General features: G+C 43.5%; 1 protein-coding gene across 3 annotated transcripts in view; it reads left to right on the forward strand.

The window, feature by feature from the left end:
- sbno2b (strawberry notch homolog 2b) overlaps positions 1–12942 on the forward strand; it is a 53449-nt gene that overhangs the window by 22863 nt on the left and 17644 nt on the right. For 2 of the 3 annotated variants that reach the window (XM_072389790.1, XM_072389791.1), the window contains exon 5: positions 11886–12065. In XM_072389790.1, coding sequence (XP_072245891.1) covers positions 11886–12065 — 180 coding nt within the window. Of the gene's footprint in view, positions 1–1368; positions 1775–11885; positions 12066–12942 lie in introns of those variants that run through there. The other variant, XM_072389792.1, reaches the window with a different exon arrangement.

Genomic DNA, 12942 nt, shown 5'->3' on the forward strand with positions numbered 1-12942 from the left:
TTGACTTATTTCTTGAGGTGAGACAGTCAGGCTGTATATCATCTGTATTGTTTTTTGCGTTCCTTATGGGATGCATAAACAGAAAGTCTTTTGAATGACCTGGTTTGAAGGAGGAAGTTATAGGATTTAAATGGTTGTTGATGTGTAGCTCACATGGTAATCACATAGTTCTGATGCACCCGATTAAAGATTAGAACACTGAAAACTGCAATCAAGGTACTTTATGCTAACATTTTAGATAAGAAATGATGGACTCGTCCATTGTCTTCAGGTGTTTTTTGGCGTCGGTGTATTCTGAAGATACTCATAAATGATTCAGTCTTCCCCGATTGCTCTCCATGCCTCTCACACACATGCATGCGTTGTTTAGAGGATTCCCACTCATACAATGATGACACCATGGACAGGCGCCACTCTGTCTCTGAGAGTCTGTCTCCCCTACAGTCCAGCAGAGATGGACATTACTGGACTTCACCGCGCTAGCTGGATATCACGGGTTCCTGTAAGGCAGACGCACAAATGGACCCCTCTTCAAAGAAGTGGAATCACATTATTTCTGATTTGAATACCACAATCTTCTTATTTAAGAGCTCTCAAACATTGCTTTTCCCATCAAGGAAAAAAAAAAACTGATAATAGAGTTCAAACAGATGTCTCCTGCAATCACGCCCTCAGTTCCAGTAAGCGGGAATGACCTTTTATGATGAGGAATTTGTCTATAATTGTGCCCTGGCTCTTTCAATAGTCAGACTCACTCAATCAGTCTCATTCATATTCCTAAGCTGTCAAGAATGTTTTTTTAGAACAATCCCTATTGGGCATGAGCTGTTGTTATCAATCCTAGAGCTACAGCAGGTTCAAGAGATCTAATTTGCATTTTCATCCGTGGCTCGGCTCTTTTGCCTCCTCCTTACCGACTTTTACACCTCTGAGTTAGAGATGCAGCTAGATACTCATATTAATCAGGAGTAGCAGCCATGAAATTGAGCCTTTGAAGACAAGCAGACAAACAAAAAGTAGAGGCAACCCAGCTGGGAGTCAGCCTTTAAATATAATAATCATTAAACAGCAGCTCAAGCCCATTAAACACAGCAGTAAGCAGCGTGGTGTGAGGAGTGGCCAGGTCCAGAGCGCAATACTGTTTACACTACAAATGCGGTTGAGTTACACCATGTACAGTAAAATGGGCTTGACTGCCAGTAACTCTAGTCACTTACCAACAAAAGCATCATTTCCTGAAAGCTCCTCCCCTCCTCCCTCCCTCCTCTCCCCACCTCTTCTCTCCCCTCCCCTCTTCTGCTCTCTCACTCACTCTCCAACCACCTTTTTGAGCACTGAGGAACTAGTCCACAATCACTATGAGTAAGCCCTCTATGCAAATACACGACTGCCCCGGTGAAGCAAGAAGCATGTTTTAGACTTGCTTGAGTCTCTTGTGTTTCAGAGGGCATCAGAGTTCGCATGAGTGAGCTCATTTCCCAAAGCGTACCTGTGCTGGAGGCAGATGTGTGTGTTGTGTGAGGGAGGAACTGTCAGAAGCCTAGTGAGAGTCCACTGTGGGGTGGAAACCCACCAGCTGTGAGGTGTTTGCCAGCACTCTTGACTTCCTAATGGAAGGGGCTGTCGGATTCAGGGACTCAAGGTGAAGTGGGAGCCTATGTGTGTGTGTGTGTGTGTGTGTACTTTACGCCCCCGTACTGCAGCGGTTGGACCCATGTCTCTAATGCAGTTCTGGACCAAATTTTATTCTCAACTGGGACGACCGCTTCCCAAGGTATGCGTACCCTTTGATTCTTTTTGCCATGTGTATTAGATTTGGGAAGGGGTTTGTTCATTTACTGTGATAGTGATATCTTTATTTTTGATGACACGGTCAGAAATTGAGAACAGTTTGATGAGGAATTGAGAGCAACTGGAAATGTTTTTTTACTGCTCTTCTTGGGAAACTTTTAAGATAAGACAAACAACAGTTTATTACCCACTTATGACTGTGTTTTTTTTTTTTGTTTTTTTTTCGTTCAACTTCCTTGAGTAAATTTTGTTAGTACTTCCGTATAGTCAGGGTGCTGAAAGAGGCCAGACGATGTTTTTCCTGTTAGTCTCATCTTTCTACTGCTTAACTCACCTTGGAATTGATCAGTTATTGGAATAACTTTATCGACAGTTCAGTGCCGGGTGACAAACTGAATAGTATGTGAAAAACTGTTTTAATCTTTCAAAAGCTGGTTTCCTCAACAGCACTGACATATGTCTCTGAGTGGGGATCGTTTTCAATGCAAACTGACTGAACTTTGATGTAGAGTGATGATAGGCTTTATATCAATGAAGAGCACAATCGTCTAGTCCGCGTTTATTATCAGTTTGATGTGTTCATTAAAACCGTAATCGAGCGAAAGTTACCCTGTTATTCAGCTTGTGAATTTCCTTGCTGGCACAGTCTGCCAGTCAATCATCCACCGCTCCATTGAGGTCATCATTCCCAGCCAGGAACTCTGCCAAACATTTGCCTACCTCACTACTTGCTTATTTTCCAGTAAGTGGCACAAGCTGATGTTGTGTCTGTCCAAACAGTACTCTTGTCAGTGCTTCGAAAGACTATTAAACAAGACCATCGCACTGTTACATTATAAACACAGCTCTCTTGACACCCCCCTCCGAATCCGAAGTCATTTGACCAAAAAGACGTTGGTTGGATTGTGACCTGTATCTGTCAAATTACTTTGATAGTCCGATGGATTTATATACACCATCTAATACCTCCCTAACGTGCTTCCAGTGTAACGGGTGTAAAAAATCAGTGTTTGTCATGGACAGCAAAGTTAAACTGAAGCAAATCTCGGCCTTCAGCATGCTGACTTCAGCAGAACTCTCTTATTTTTTGGCTTTTTTTGGAGTTGACTTTTGTTTGAACACAATAAAAATAAATGTTCCCATCCTTTAAAGACATGCGTAGAGTCTTTTGATGGGCACATGTTGTCAGTTTCCTGGTATTGCGTTAAACCTCAAGCATGACCCAAGGCGTGCAGCTTACGGGAAGTGAATAAACAATAATGGTGAGAGTGAGTGAGTGAGAGCTTTGGCTGTGGGGTTGAGGGGGGTCGACGACGAGAAAAGACTACTGCTAGATGAGCTGCATTTTCATTCTGCAGAAAAAGTTCAAGTCTGGCATCTTGCTTGCTTGAATGATTAAACTTTATTTCATGAAACAATCGAATACGTCACACTTGAATGTCAGATTTGTTTGCAGAACAATCCAAAGTGGCATTGGGTGAAAAGACTGTCGATCTGGCTAATTATCGCTGGTTGTCAAAAGCTATTCTTGTCCCGAAGAAGCAGGACGATAGATTCTGTAAATCCGTTGGGGCCTGACATTTGGCAGGAAAAAAAAAAATGAGCCACTGCAGGAAGATGACAGTGACAGAAAACAAGCCTCAAAGCCAAGGTGTCTGTTGGTAGCAGGCCTGCATACTGGAGGGATTTTTTCCTTTTTTAATCCAATAGTCATGGTTTCATCTATTTTCTAGAGCTAAAACGGTGTCATCATCATGTTCTGTCAGAGGCACTTTTTGAATTGGTCAAATAAAAGCACAACACTGAATACTTAACACTATTATTTACTGACAGCACTTTAGACTCAAGCCCTACCAAAATCACCCCGCTTGAAACGGTGCTTCCAAAAAAAAGCATCAGAGTGTTGAGTGTGCACTTCCTGGTACACTCTTTTTGCACATTTAGCTGCTCTCATCTTTGCTCAAAATCCTAAAACACATCAAATATATGACTTTGAAATCTACCTCCTGATGTACCAGTCTCTGTCTCAATGTATGGAGCTATACTGAGGCCCTGGAATAGTTTTTATTCCTTCTTATGGCTCTTCGGTGAGACGTCACGCCACTCAGTCTGACTTTGATGACAACTGACATTTGTTCAGCGCCGCTCTGCCCTTTACGGCACCGACTGTGTTGTGAAGCACACGTCCGCTCTCCTCCGAATTGTGAAACGAACTCGCTTCTCAACATCTGTGAATATTCTTTCGACAGTTCTTTTCACTTAATAACTTGCAGGATAGTTTTCCCCGAGAGCCAGCACGCAACTGTCAGAATAATAACAGCACTCATTGGCACTTGGATTTGTTTCCGGCTCAGAGCCAAATCAACAACCTGCGGGCGACGAGCCCACCGTCCTGAGTCAGAGTGGGACGGTGGCCCTCTGACCACAGTTGGGTTTGAAAGCGAGGCTGTGCGTGTGTGTGCATGCAGGCCTCAAGCGAGAGCAGGGTCGTTTGAGGTAACATGAAAACATTTCAAACATTTGATGTCATTTCCTGTTGACCTCCCAAACAAAAGAAATGAAACGGCACTATTGCCTTATGTCAAGTTTGACAACCTACGTCTTAAATTCATTGCAGACTGCATTGCGTAGCATCTTGTCTAAATGGAATAAAACAGCTTTGAACAACTATTATTTTCCAACGTTATATCCAAGTGACACAGGTTTTTTTTCCACCTATGACTTAATTGCGTTTGTAGATTTGCTCAGTCTTCCCTGTGACTTTTACAAATGACAGAGTTCACCCCTGCTGAACGTGTTGCGTGCTAAGCTGTGTTGTAATTCTTGAGACATCCTCTTGCGTCAACACTCCCCCTCTCTCTCTCTCTCTCTCTCTGTCTCACATCTACTTCATCTACCACTGAGGATGCTCATGCACTTTTTTTTTTTCACAGAAACACGCACACGCAGTTAGATTCTGTAAACATTTTTTTGTTTCACAAGCCCCCGATCGGCTGTCCGCAGCGATGTGAAGAATGTGCTATAAACCCCGCAGAAGTTTGATCTCAACAAAACCGAGTCAGTGTGGGATCATAAGAGGAGTTAGTGGATCCATGAGACACTGAGATCCACAGTGGGAAGCGAAAACACACTGCTGCTTCACCTTGAAAAGCTGTGTTCGGGGGGAGCTGGTGATGTTTAAGAGTTAAGAGGGCTTTTGTTTGCTAAACTATGCAGAAGGCTTGATATCAACCAAAACATCATCATGGCGTGGTTTTTGAAAGCACCCTGACTCCTGTACCATAGAGTCTGTCAGATAATTCTGTGTTTTTCTTCCTGTTAGTTCAAGCCAGAGGTTCAGACTGTTGAGACATGCCGCTGTGAATGCCAGCTCATCCTCCCATTCCCATATGTGGGTGACTTCCTCTTGGCACAGGCCAAATCATGAACAGATGATTTTTCTCTTGCTGCCTTTTTCTTTTTTTTTTGGTCTCTTTTCTCTCTTGATTTCAGTTCCTCAGTTTGTGCTCCTCGTTACTCCTCGTTGCTCTGCGTGTTTTTTGCTTGGTAGATTTGTTTGCTGGCACTTTCCTGCGCATTACAGAGCCTCGCTACCCCTGTTAGTTTCTAATTGTAAGCCTCTAAGCTGTAGGCTAAATACACGGCTGAAAAGACTGTTCTTTAAACCTGCTCCATCTTTCAGCTGCCAGCTGGGACACTTGACATGACATCCTTTTATTTTTCAGAACATATGAAAACACTGGAAATTTCCAAAGAGACTTGTAAGCAGCAAGCTGTCCCTAGCTTGCTTCAGTCAGACTTGGCATAACATGAAAGCTTGCCTGACAGTAGGTTGTTGGACTGGGTATACTACTCTGGTTGGCTTTGAACAGCAGGTCTGGGATGGGCTTGAGTACACAATCATTTTTAAACTTTGAAAAATTTAAATGCAACAAAATCTGATCCCTCTTGATGCCTCAAAAACCTTTCAAAGTAAGATTTGTTGCAGTACGGTCAAGGTCTGACTTTGAATTTCTCTCGAGCTCTGATTAAACATTATGGTTAGAGGCAGCTTTTCTTGGCGAGGTTCCTAAGTCGAGCTCCTTGTGATCCATTTAAGTGTGATTGAACTTTCTGCGGTTGAATATTGTGCGAACGAAAAATCTCATCAGCCTGAAATAGACGTAAACCTTCCATGCGCGTGAAAAAAAAAGAAGCTGTAGTTGTTTGACAGAGGCTCTGTTGATCAAAGCTCTGTGACGGGATCAACTGTTTTACAGGCTGCATGCTGTAGGGCCCACAAAGCATTTGGCACGCTGAACTGTTACACACCGGATGAACTTCAAACTGAAATCAGAGGAGTCTTGTCAGTAGCAAGTTAACCAGAAACAGCTGGTTTGCCCAAAACACAAAAGGTCAGTGTCTGCTCCATGTCTGTGAGGAGGTCAGAACTGTGCCATTAAAGTCATAGCCCTACGGATGTGTCAGGGGATGTGGGACATGCGGACAGCTTAGTATAACATAATCCAGGCAGAAAGATGGTCTATCAGTCAGGTTCTGCTGGCTACATGGTCCAGGTCCGCAGCGGGCTCCTGAGGCAAGAGCCTGGTAGATGGGTCGTATCAGTCGGTGTGGGTGTCCCACCAACCCACACACATAATTCAGGACTCCCACGTGGTATATTGACAGGGTCATGCTACGTTGCACTGGAACTGTGAGCCACCTACATCACAAACTGTAATGCTGGCATTTCCTCGTTGCATTAACAAATGTCAGACTCATGATTGTCGCATGACTCACACGCCCGTGTCGCTTTTGTTTCAGACGTGTTTTCAGAATTTTAGGGAAGTCTTCAGGGGTAATGATAGAGTGACACTGTTACAGCTGCTTGCTTTGGGAACACGTTGATAAGTAGACGTTAGGTTTGTGTGCGTTACCCAACTCATCCTGGGGTGAAAGGATGTTTGTATTGTAATTACAAGAAGAAGAAAGAAAGGCGAGCTATGTGCAGATTATTATCAGTGAAGGGTTGTGTTTAATAGATAGTCCTCTTGTGGCAGAGTTGTGTGGGAAACTGAAATGAGAATACACACAGAGAGAGATGCCGACAGGGCCGAGGGAAACCATGGCAGGGGTGGGAAACAAGGGGGGAGCAGGCTGAAAAGACTGGGAGTGAATAATAATGTCAAGAGATGCCATAAGTATACAGTTGAGATGTAGAGGTCATTTGAGGTGTCACTTTGTTTTGTGTTTACGAGTGGGTGTGCAGGGTAAGTGGGAGGACAAGGTGACTTGCTTCCTGGCCTTGGAAAAGGAGCCAAGCTGGCAGTGTGTAGGAGGGGGAAGCCCTGGGCTTGGCCTGGCTTAGGCCTTTGGTTTTTGGTCTCGCACTGAAGCAGGTTATTGAGTTTAACAGGATGCAGCTCAGGACCATATATATAGTGCGACTCAGCCCAAATGTTGCGTTTTTGATAAGAGAATTGTGAAGCTTCTCACCTTTTTCTGCTTGTGTGTCGACGTTTAAAGCACTGTGATCGCTGCTGAACTGCTCTGAAAAGTATTTCGGGCACTTCAGTCAGTAAGTGGTCACGTCCCTGCAATGTTTTAACGTGGGCTAAAACGCCAGTTAAAAGTACTGCTGACATTGGTTTACGGCATGCATTTAGAATAATATTTAAGTTAACAACCTTAGTGCCTCAGATTTGATTTACAGGGTCATGATTGCAACAGAGTGATTACTGGCAGCATATCCTTTATGGCACTTTCTTATCATGAAATGCATGAGAGGAGTTTCTGTTTGATAAACCACAACTTATATTTCACTTGTCAAACAGGTTTTTCTTCACTGGGTCACATTTACAGGCAAAGAGCCTATGGAAATGATGTTTTGTATGGCTCAATAAGAGATAGAGCTGCCAGACTTCCTCATATGGCAGCTCCGAAGCTTATCACACCAGGGGTGTCATATCCAGTCACCGTAGTCATTGTATCTGGAACAGCTGTTCCTCGCTGGTCCCGTTGTAGCTGTAAAAGCAACATGTTGGAGTTCTTCTCACGGTTTTGCGCTTGCCGATATTTATTTTCAACCCTCTTAAGGTGGAATGGATCGGCGGCAACAGTCCTAAGCAGAAAAGTGTGCACGTGAGCCACTGTTTAAGATTCATCATGGCACAATAAATATATCGGCTTCAACAATGAAACTGTTAATGAGTTGGTTTAGTTCTTAGTTTTGCTTTGTGATTGTTGTTCAGAAGAGTATTTTTCCAGTTTCCGATTGTTCGAGCTGATAACCACCACCTTCAGCCCACAGCCGCCCGTTAACGCTGCAGCTTTGCATGCATCTTGCTCACTGCTGTGTGCCTGCATTAATCATCAGCAGGCAGACAACTGTCATTATCCAGACACTCAAATGCAATTTCTCTGCGCGTGTGCCTCCAGCTTTTCTGCACACCGTGAGCCCAAGATTGTTCGGGTGTGTCCAGGTTGTAGGCTGGTGGTCAAACGGAAACGGTGTTAGAGGAAGATTTAATATTGGCTGCAGAATTCAGTGCAGAGGAGAAACTGAAGTGAAAGAGGAACAAGTAAAAGGCCAAAAAAACAAGGGGGTAGACAAATGACAGGAAAAAGTGTGTCCATGGGCTTTCACGTGTTCTGCTTTGCACACGAACACACGCACACAAAGATTTCTTTTTTTTTGTTGTTGTTGTTTGTTTTAACCCACCGAAGGCAGAAAGGAAATCAAACAACAAAGCTTTCAAGCGGATTTAACACCCTGAAAACAGTGTTGAAAGAAACAGTCGCACATATTTGAAGATCAATCCTTTTTTTTGCACAGCAAGAAAAGAAGCGCAAGCAAGACGGAGGCAGGATTAATGGTTGTGTGATTGTGAGGCTGTGTGCTGTGGAAGGAGCCAGATTAGCATCAGAGCAGTTGGAATTCAAGCCTTATCTCTGCTCGGCAGGGCCCACTCGCAGGAGCGGGAGATGAAGTAGCCCAGGGTACGGGCCTGCCGTGGGACAAACACTGCTGCCTCTGTTACGCTTGGCTTAGCAACTCGATTAGCATGGCACTGAGGTTGGACGTGTCTCGGTTAACACCAACAAAACGGCTGCAGTTCTCTTTGTTTCCCCTTTATTGGTTATTGGGTTCTTCTATGAGGTGGCTTCAGCTTAATGCAGAAAACCTACAAGTTACTCTATGAAGTAAAACAGAAAAACAACTTTAATGAACAGTCAAATAGGGGCGGTCTGACCTTAAATTCACTCACTGTGACGCAGCACATGGAAATATTTACGATTATAAGAGTTTCGTAACCAAATCAGCCTTTCTAAGGAAGGCAGTAGTGACAGCTTTAAGTGTAACCAGGTTTAGCCGTGTGTTTTCAGAGTAAGTCATTTTATTGTTGTTTGTCAGATCAAATCTTTCAGTCTAACAATGTTAATCTACTAACTTTTCATTTGATATTTGGGGCTAAATGTTCTTCTCTATTGTCCATGGCGAAATACTGCACACGTGTGTGTGCTTATCACCATGTTTCTGGGTCCATGGAATGATGCCTCTGGCGGTGTTCCTTTTCCAGGCCTTGTTTACTCATCTATACTCAGTCAGAGGTGCCAAGAAAAGAGGCTGCAGAGCAATCCATGAGGACACACAGAGGAGTTGGAATAAGCAAAGTAAATGAAGAAAGCTAAGGTCGAACGTGGCAGGTTCTGCGCCGCTCTCCGTGTGTCTCTGTCAACTCACAACAAGCTGGTTGTTCCACTTAGGTATCTGCAGGGGAACTTTGGAGAGTCTTCCAGAGGCTCTCATGTCTGATCTTGCCTTCAGGAAGTGCACACAAGCACAGAAAAACATGGGGAGAAAAGGAAAGAGAAAGGTAGTGTGAGAGCCAATGAGCAAACTGTAATCACAGAGTTACTAGAAAATCCTGATAAGCCAAGTGCTACACCTTCGAAAAAGCTTTTTCCAATACACAACTATCCAGATGTCGTAGTTAGTAGGTTTATTTGCCTCAGAGTGCAAAACATATAGTCGTGTATGTGTAAGTACCCATATCTCAGAAATAGTTTTCCTCCGCCTGCTGTTTATTATCCTCACTATGTCCCATTCCCGCACGATGTCGTCATGTTGACGCTCAAGCTCTGAGTCTCATCCTCTCATGCCTGTGAAACATTTTCAGCTGAACTGTGAGTAATGGCAAACAGGCAGCTATGACAGATGTCAGCTCAGCTTTTAGGAATTAATCAGTAGCAGCATATTGTTAAGAGTCAGTGACACAGCTAATCAGTTATCTCTGTTTCTAGACATTTTGTACTTTGGGCTCTCCCAGCACAGGTATTATCCTTTTACAAAAGTCCTCTTCAGTCCCAAGAGCGCCTGGCGCTCGCTTGTGACTTTTACAGTATTAGTGTCTGAAAATGCGTACCTCTGGAGGCAGCCAGACTGAAAAGAAAAAGTTCAGCGTTTGGAGAAATATGCTTGCTAGTTTGCTTTGAAGGACGTGTATGCAAAGACATGCATAAAATCCTACTAAACATGAGTCACTCACTATCTTTGTGTGACAAACGACTGAGAGTTGCAGTTCATCTAAAGCTCACTAATAAATACTGTAATTTGTTTGTACAAATGAAATTTGACCTTTTGCTTTATTTCGAGCCGTTATGAGCCTGAGTATGTCTTGGCTGACCAGTACTTCAGTGGACCTTCACTGGCTGTGTTGAATTATGCCTGGCTACAGCACTTTTAGCCTGATTTATTACGGATTTGAGGGATTAACAGACGCTGTCTTAAAGCTCCCAAACAGCTAACTGAATCATCAGGGCCACCTGAAGCATGTCCAGCCTTTATGTGTTCAAATCTGGATCCTTTATAATCCACGAGCAGATGAGTGGAGCAGTTTCCAAGCCACAGCGAACATTCTACCTGTTAAAGCTGATGACAGCACAGCCAAAGTCTCTCCTCCAGTTCTTGCTGAAGTTGACTTTGGCTCCCCAAACATTTGGACTTTGATATGTTATGTTTTTTTGTTTTTTTTTGCTAATTTGCTTTTAAAGCTAGTGTTGCTCAACGGGCTTCATTTTGTTTACATTTTGAAATGACATGAGATCACAGGAAGTGTTGCCATACCCTCTGAAAGCTCACTCTGGCACAATCATTTTAACAGTATCCAGTAGTGTGTGATAGGTTATTATTTTTAGATCTTGATGGGCACGCATGTGTGAGATTGAGGAGAAGATCAACCATGAATTTTCTCCTTGTGTGTGTGTGTGTGTGTGTGTCTGCAAGCCAGTTTCAAATCACTTGGTGTTTTGTGCATACGATGCAGACATTTAGGATAAGCTTCGCTGTTTTTTACAAGCAAACTCTCTTCAATGCGAAGTGGGACCTTGAAAATGGGAGATCGCTGAACTGGGAAGTTTGGGTAGCATTCCAGGCTGCTTCATGGTCCTCTGGAGAGTCTATCTGGAACATGGGGGTGTGGGAATCTCCACACATGGCCCAGGGTGTAGAAATATATATGAACCACACACCCACATGATAAAATGAGGACACCCATACTCTCATTTCCAAAAACGGCCTCAGCTCAGTTTATATTGTGGTTGTCTACCGTGCCCCCACCCCCCATAGCTCTATCTCTATCTACTCACATCCATGTTTATAAGTCTCTGGGGGCCCTGGGGTGCCTGTGAGAGGCTAGTTAAAGAACATGGCATGCTAATGTTTTGGAGGGGATATGAATAGAGGGGCGACTGGAAGGCAGCCATAGCTGAAATGACACACACACACACAGTCTTATTATGTTTGCCCCTTGCTTTCTCTTTTACATGCCCCCTCTCACACATCTGCGTGTGATTAGATTTTGTTTGGGTTACTTGTGTTACTCCACAAAGAGGGCAGTATTGGTTTTAATTCAGAGTAATTGTGGCAAATTTAGCGTGTAAAGGGTTACAGAGACTCTTTTGCTGCATGATATGTGACAGGTCTGATCGGATTTGTGTTCCTTCTTTATTTTGGAATGAGGTGTTGTTTTATTTTTTAGGATTCTTCTTCTTGGGTCACTCACACTGTATTTTAGAGGTTGAAGTTAATGCCTCCTCTCTCTCTCTGTTTTCAGGACTTGTCCTGCATTGATGACCTCTCAACAAACTCTCTGTTCTCCTCGCCGGCTGACTCGCTGTCGGAGTATGCTGATACCCAGTCCTTCATCAGCACAGACAACTTGGACACAGTCCCCACGCTCTGGGACATCAACACTAGTACAACCACCAACACACCAGCACAGAGCAGCTTAGAGGTCAGTAGCAAAGCGGTGGCACACAGGTCATTACCAGAAAAGCTGGCTACGACACCAACAACTCAAACTACTATTATGTATATGGCAGCTCTTTCGATTAGCATCTGGATGTCTGTACAGGGGGAGGTGGGCTTTAACTTAAAGAGCAAACCGCTTACAATGATCTCATTGTCCTTCTTATTATGTAAACATTACTGCTGCCCTGGCTCACAGGTCTTCAATGGGACATAAATGGTTTTGCTGGGCTCATGCTGATTAATGTTGAATACACTATATCAGCGTGGTTTCTCTGTTTTGACCTCAGCTTCAGTATAATTGAGAGTGTGAACCTTTGCTTATTTTTTATTGATATTTAAGTTAATAGTGCATAGAGTTAGACTGTGATTCAATTACAGTAAAATGAAGTCGCCTTGTTATCTTTCTAACAGTAGCTATTAATTGTCCCATAATCAAGTATTCCTCTCAGCAAACGAGCAGCTTACCTCCACCAAGAATGAATGTTAAAAATCTGGATCTGGATCAGCATCAGAAGTTGATCACTTCTAAGTTGTTTTTTTTCCTGATAGTCACAGTTTGCAGAAAAAGGGACCACTGTGCTTACTTTGATGGTCACCAAGGCGGTGATCTTCAGAAAGCAACCTAGTTATCGAGTGTTGTTTCCGTATCCCTGCTCGCAGCGCAGATGAACCCTCCCCGAATTAGAGCGTGTCCAGGAATATCTTTTTGATATGATCAAGTGCATTTCTTTCTCCTGCTTTCTGAAAGCCTTTTATGTTTTCCTTTTCATTCTGCCATAATTTCATCCATTATGTCCCCCCCACCCCCCCACACACACACACACGGCTTTATCTGCCTTCTGTTGTTGTCACTGCCAAAA

The sequence above is a fragment of the Leuresthes tenuis genome, unplaced genomic scaffold (assembly GCF_036924035.1).
Source record: "Leuresthes tenuis unplaced genomic scaffold, fLeuTen1.0.hap1 SCAF_7, whole genome shotgun sequence".
Classification (NCBI taxonomy): domain Eukaryota; kingdom Metazoa; phylum Chordata; class Actinopteri; order Atheriniformes; family Atherinopsidae; genus Leuresthes; species Leuresthes tenuis.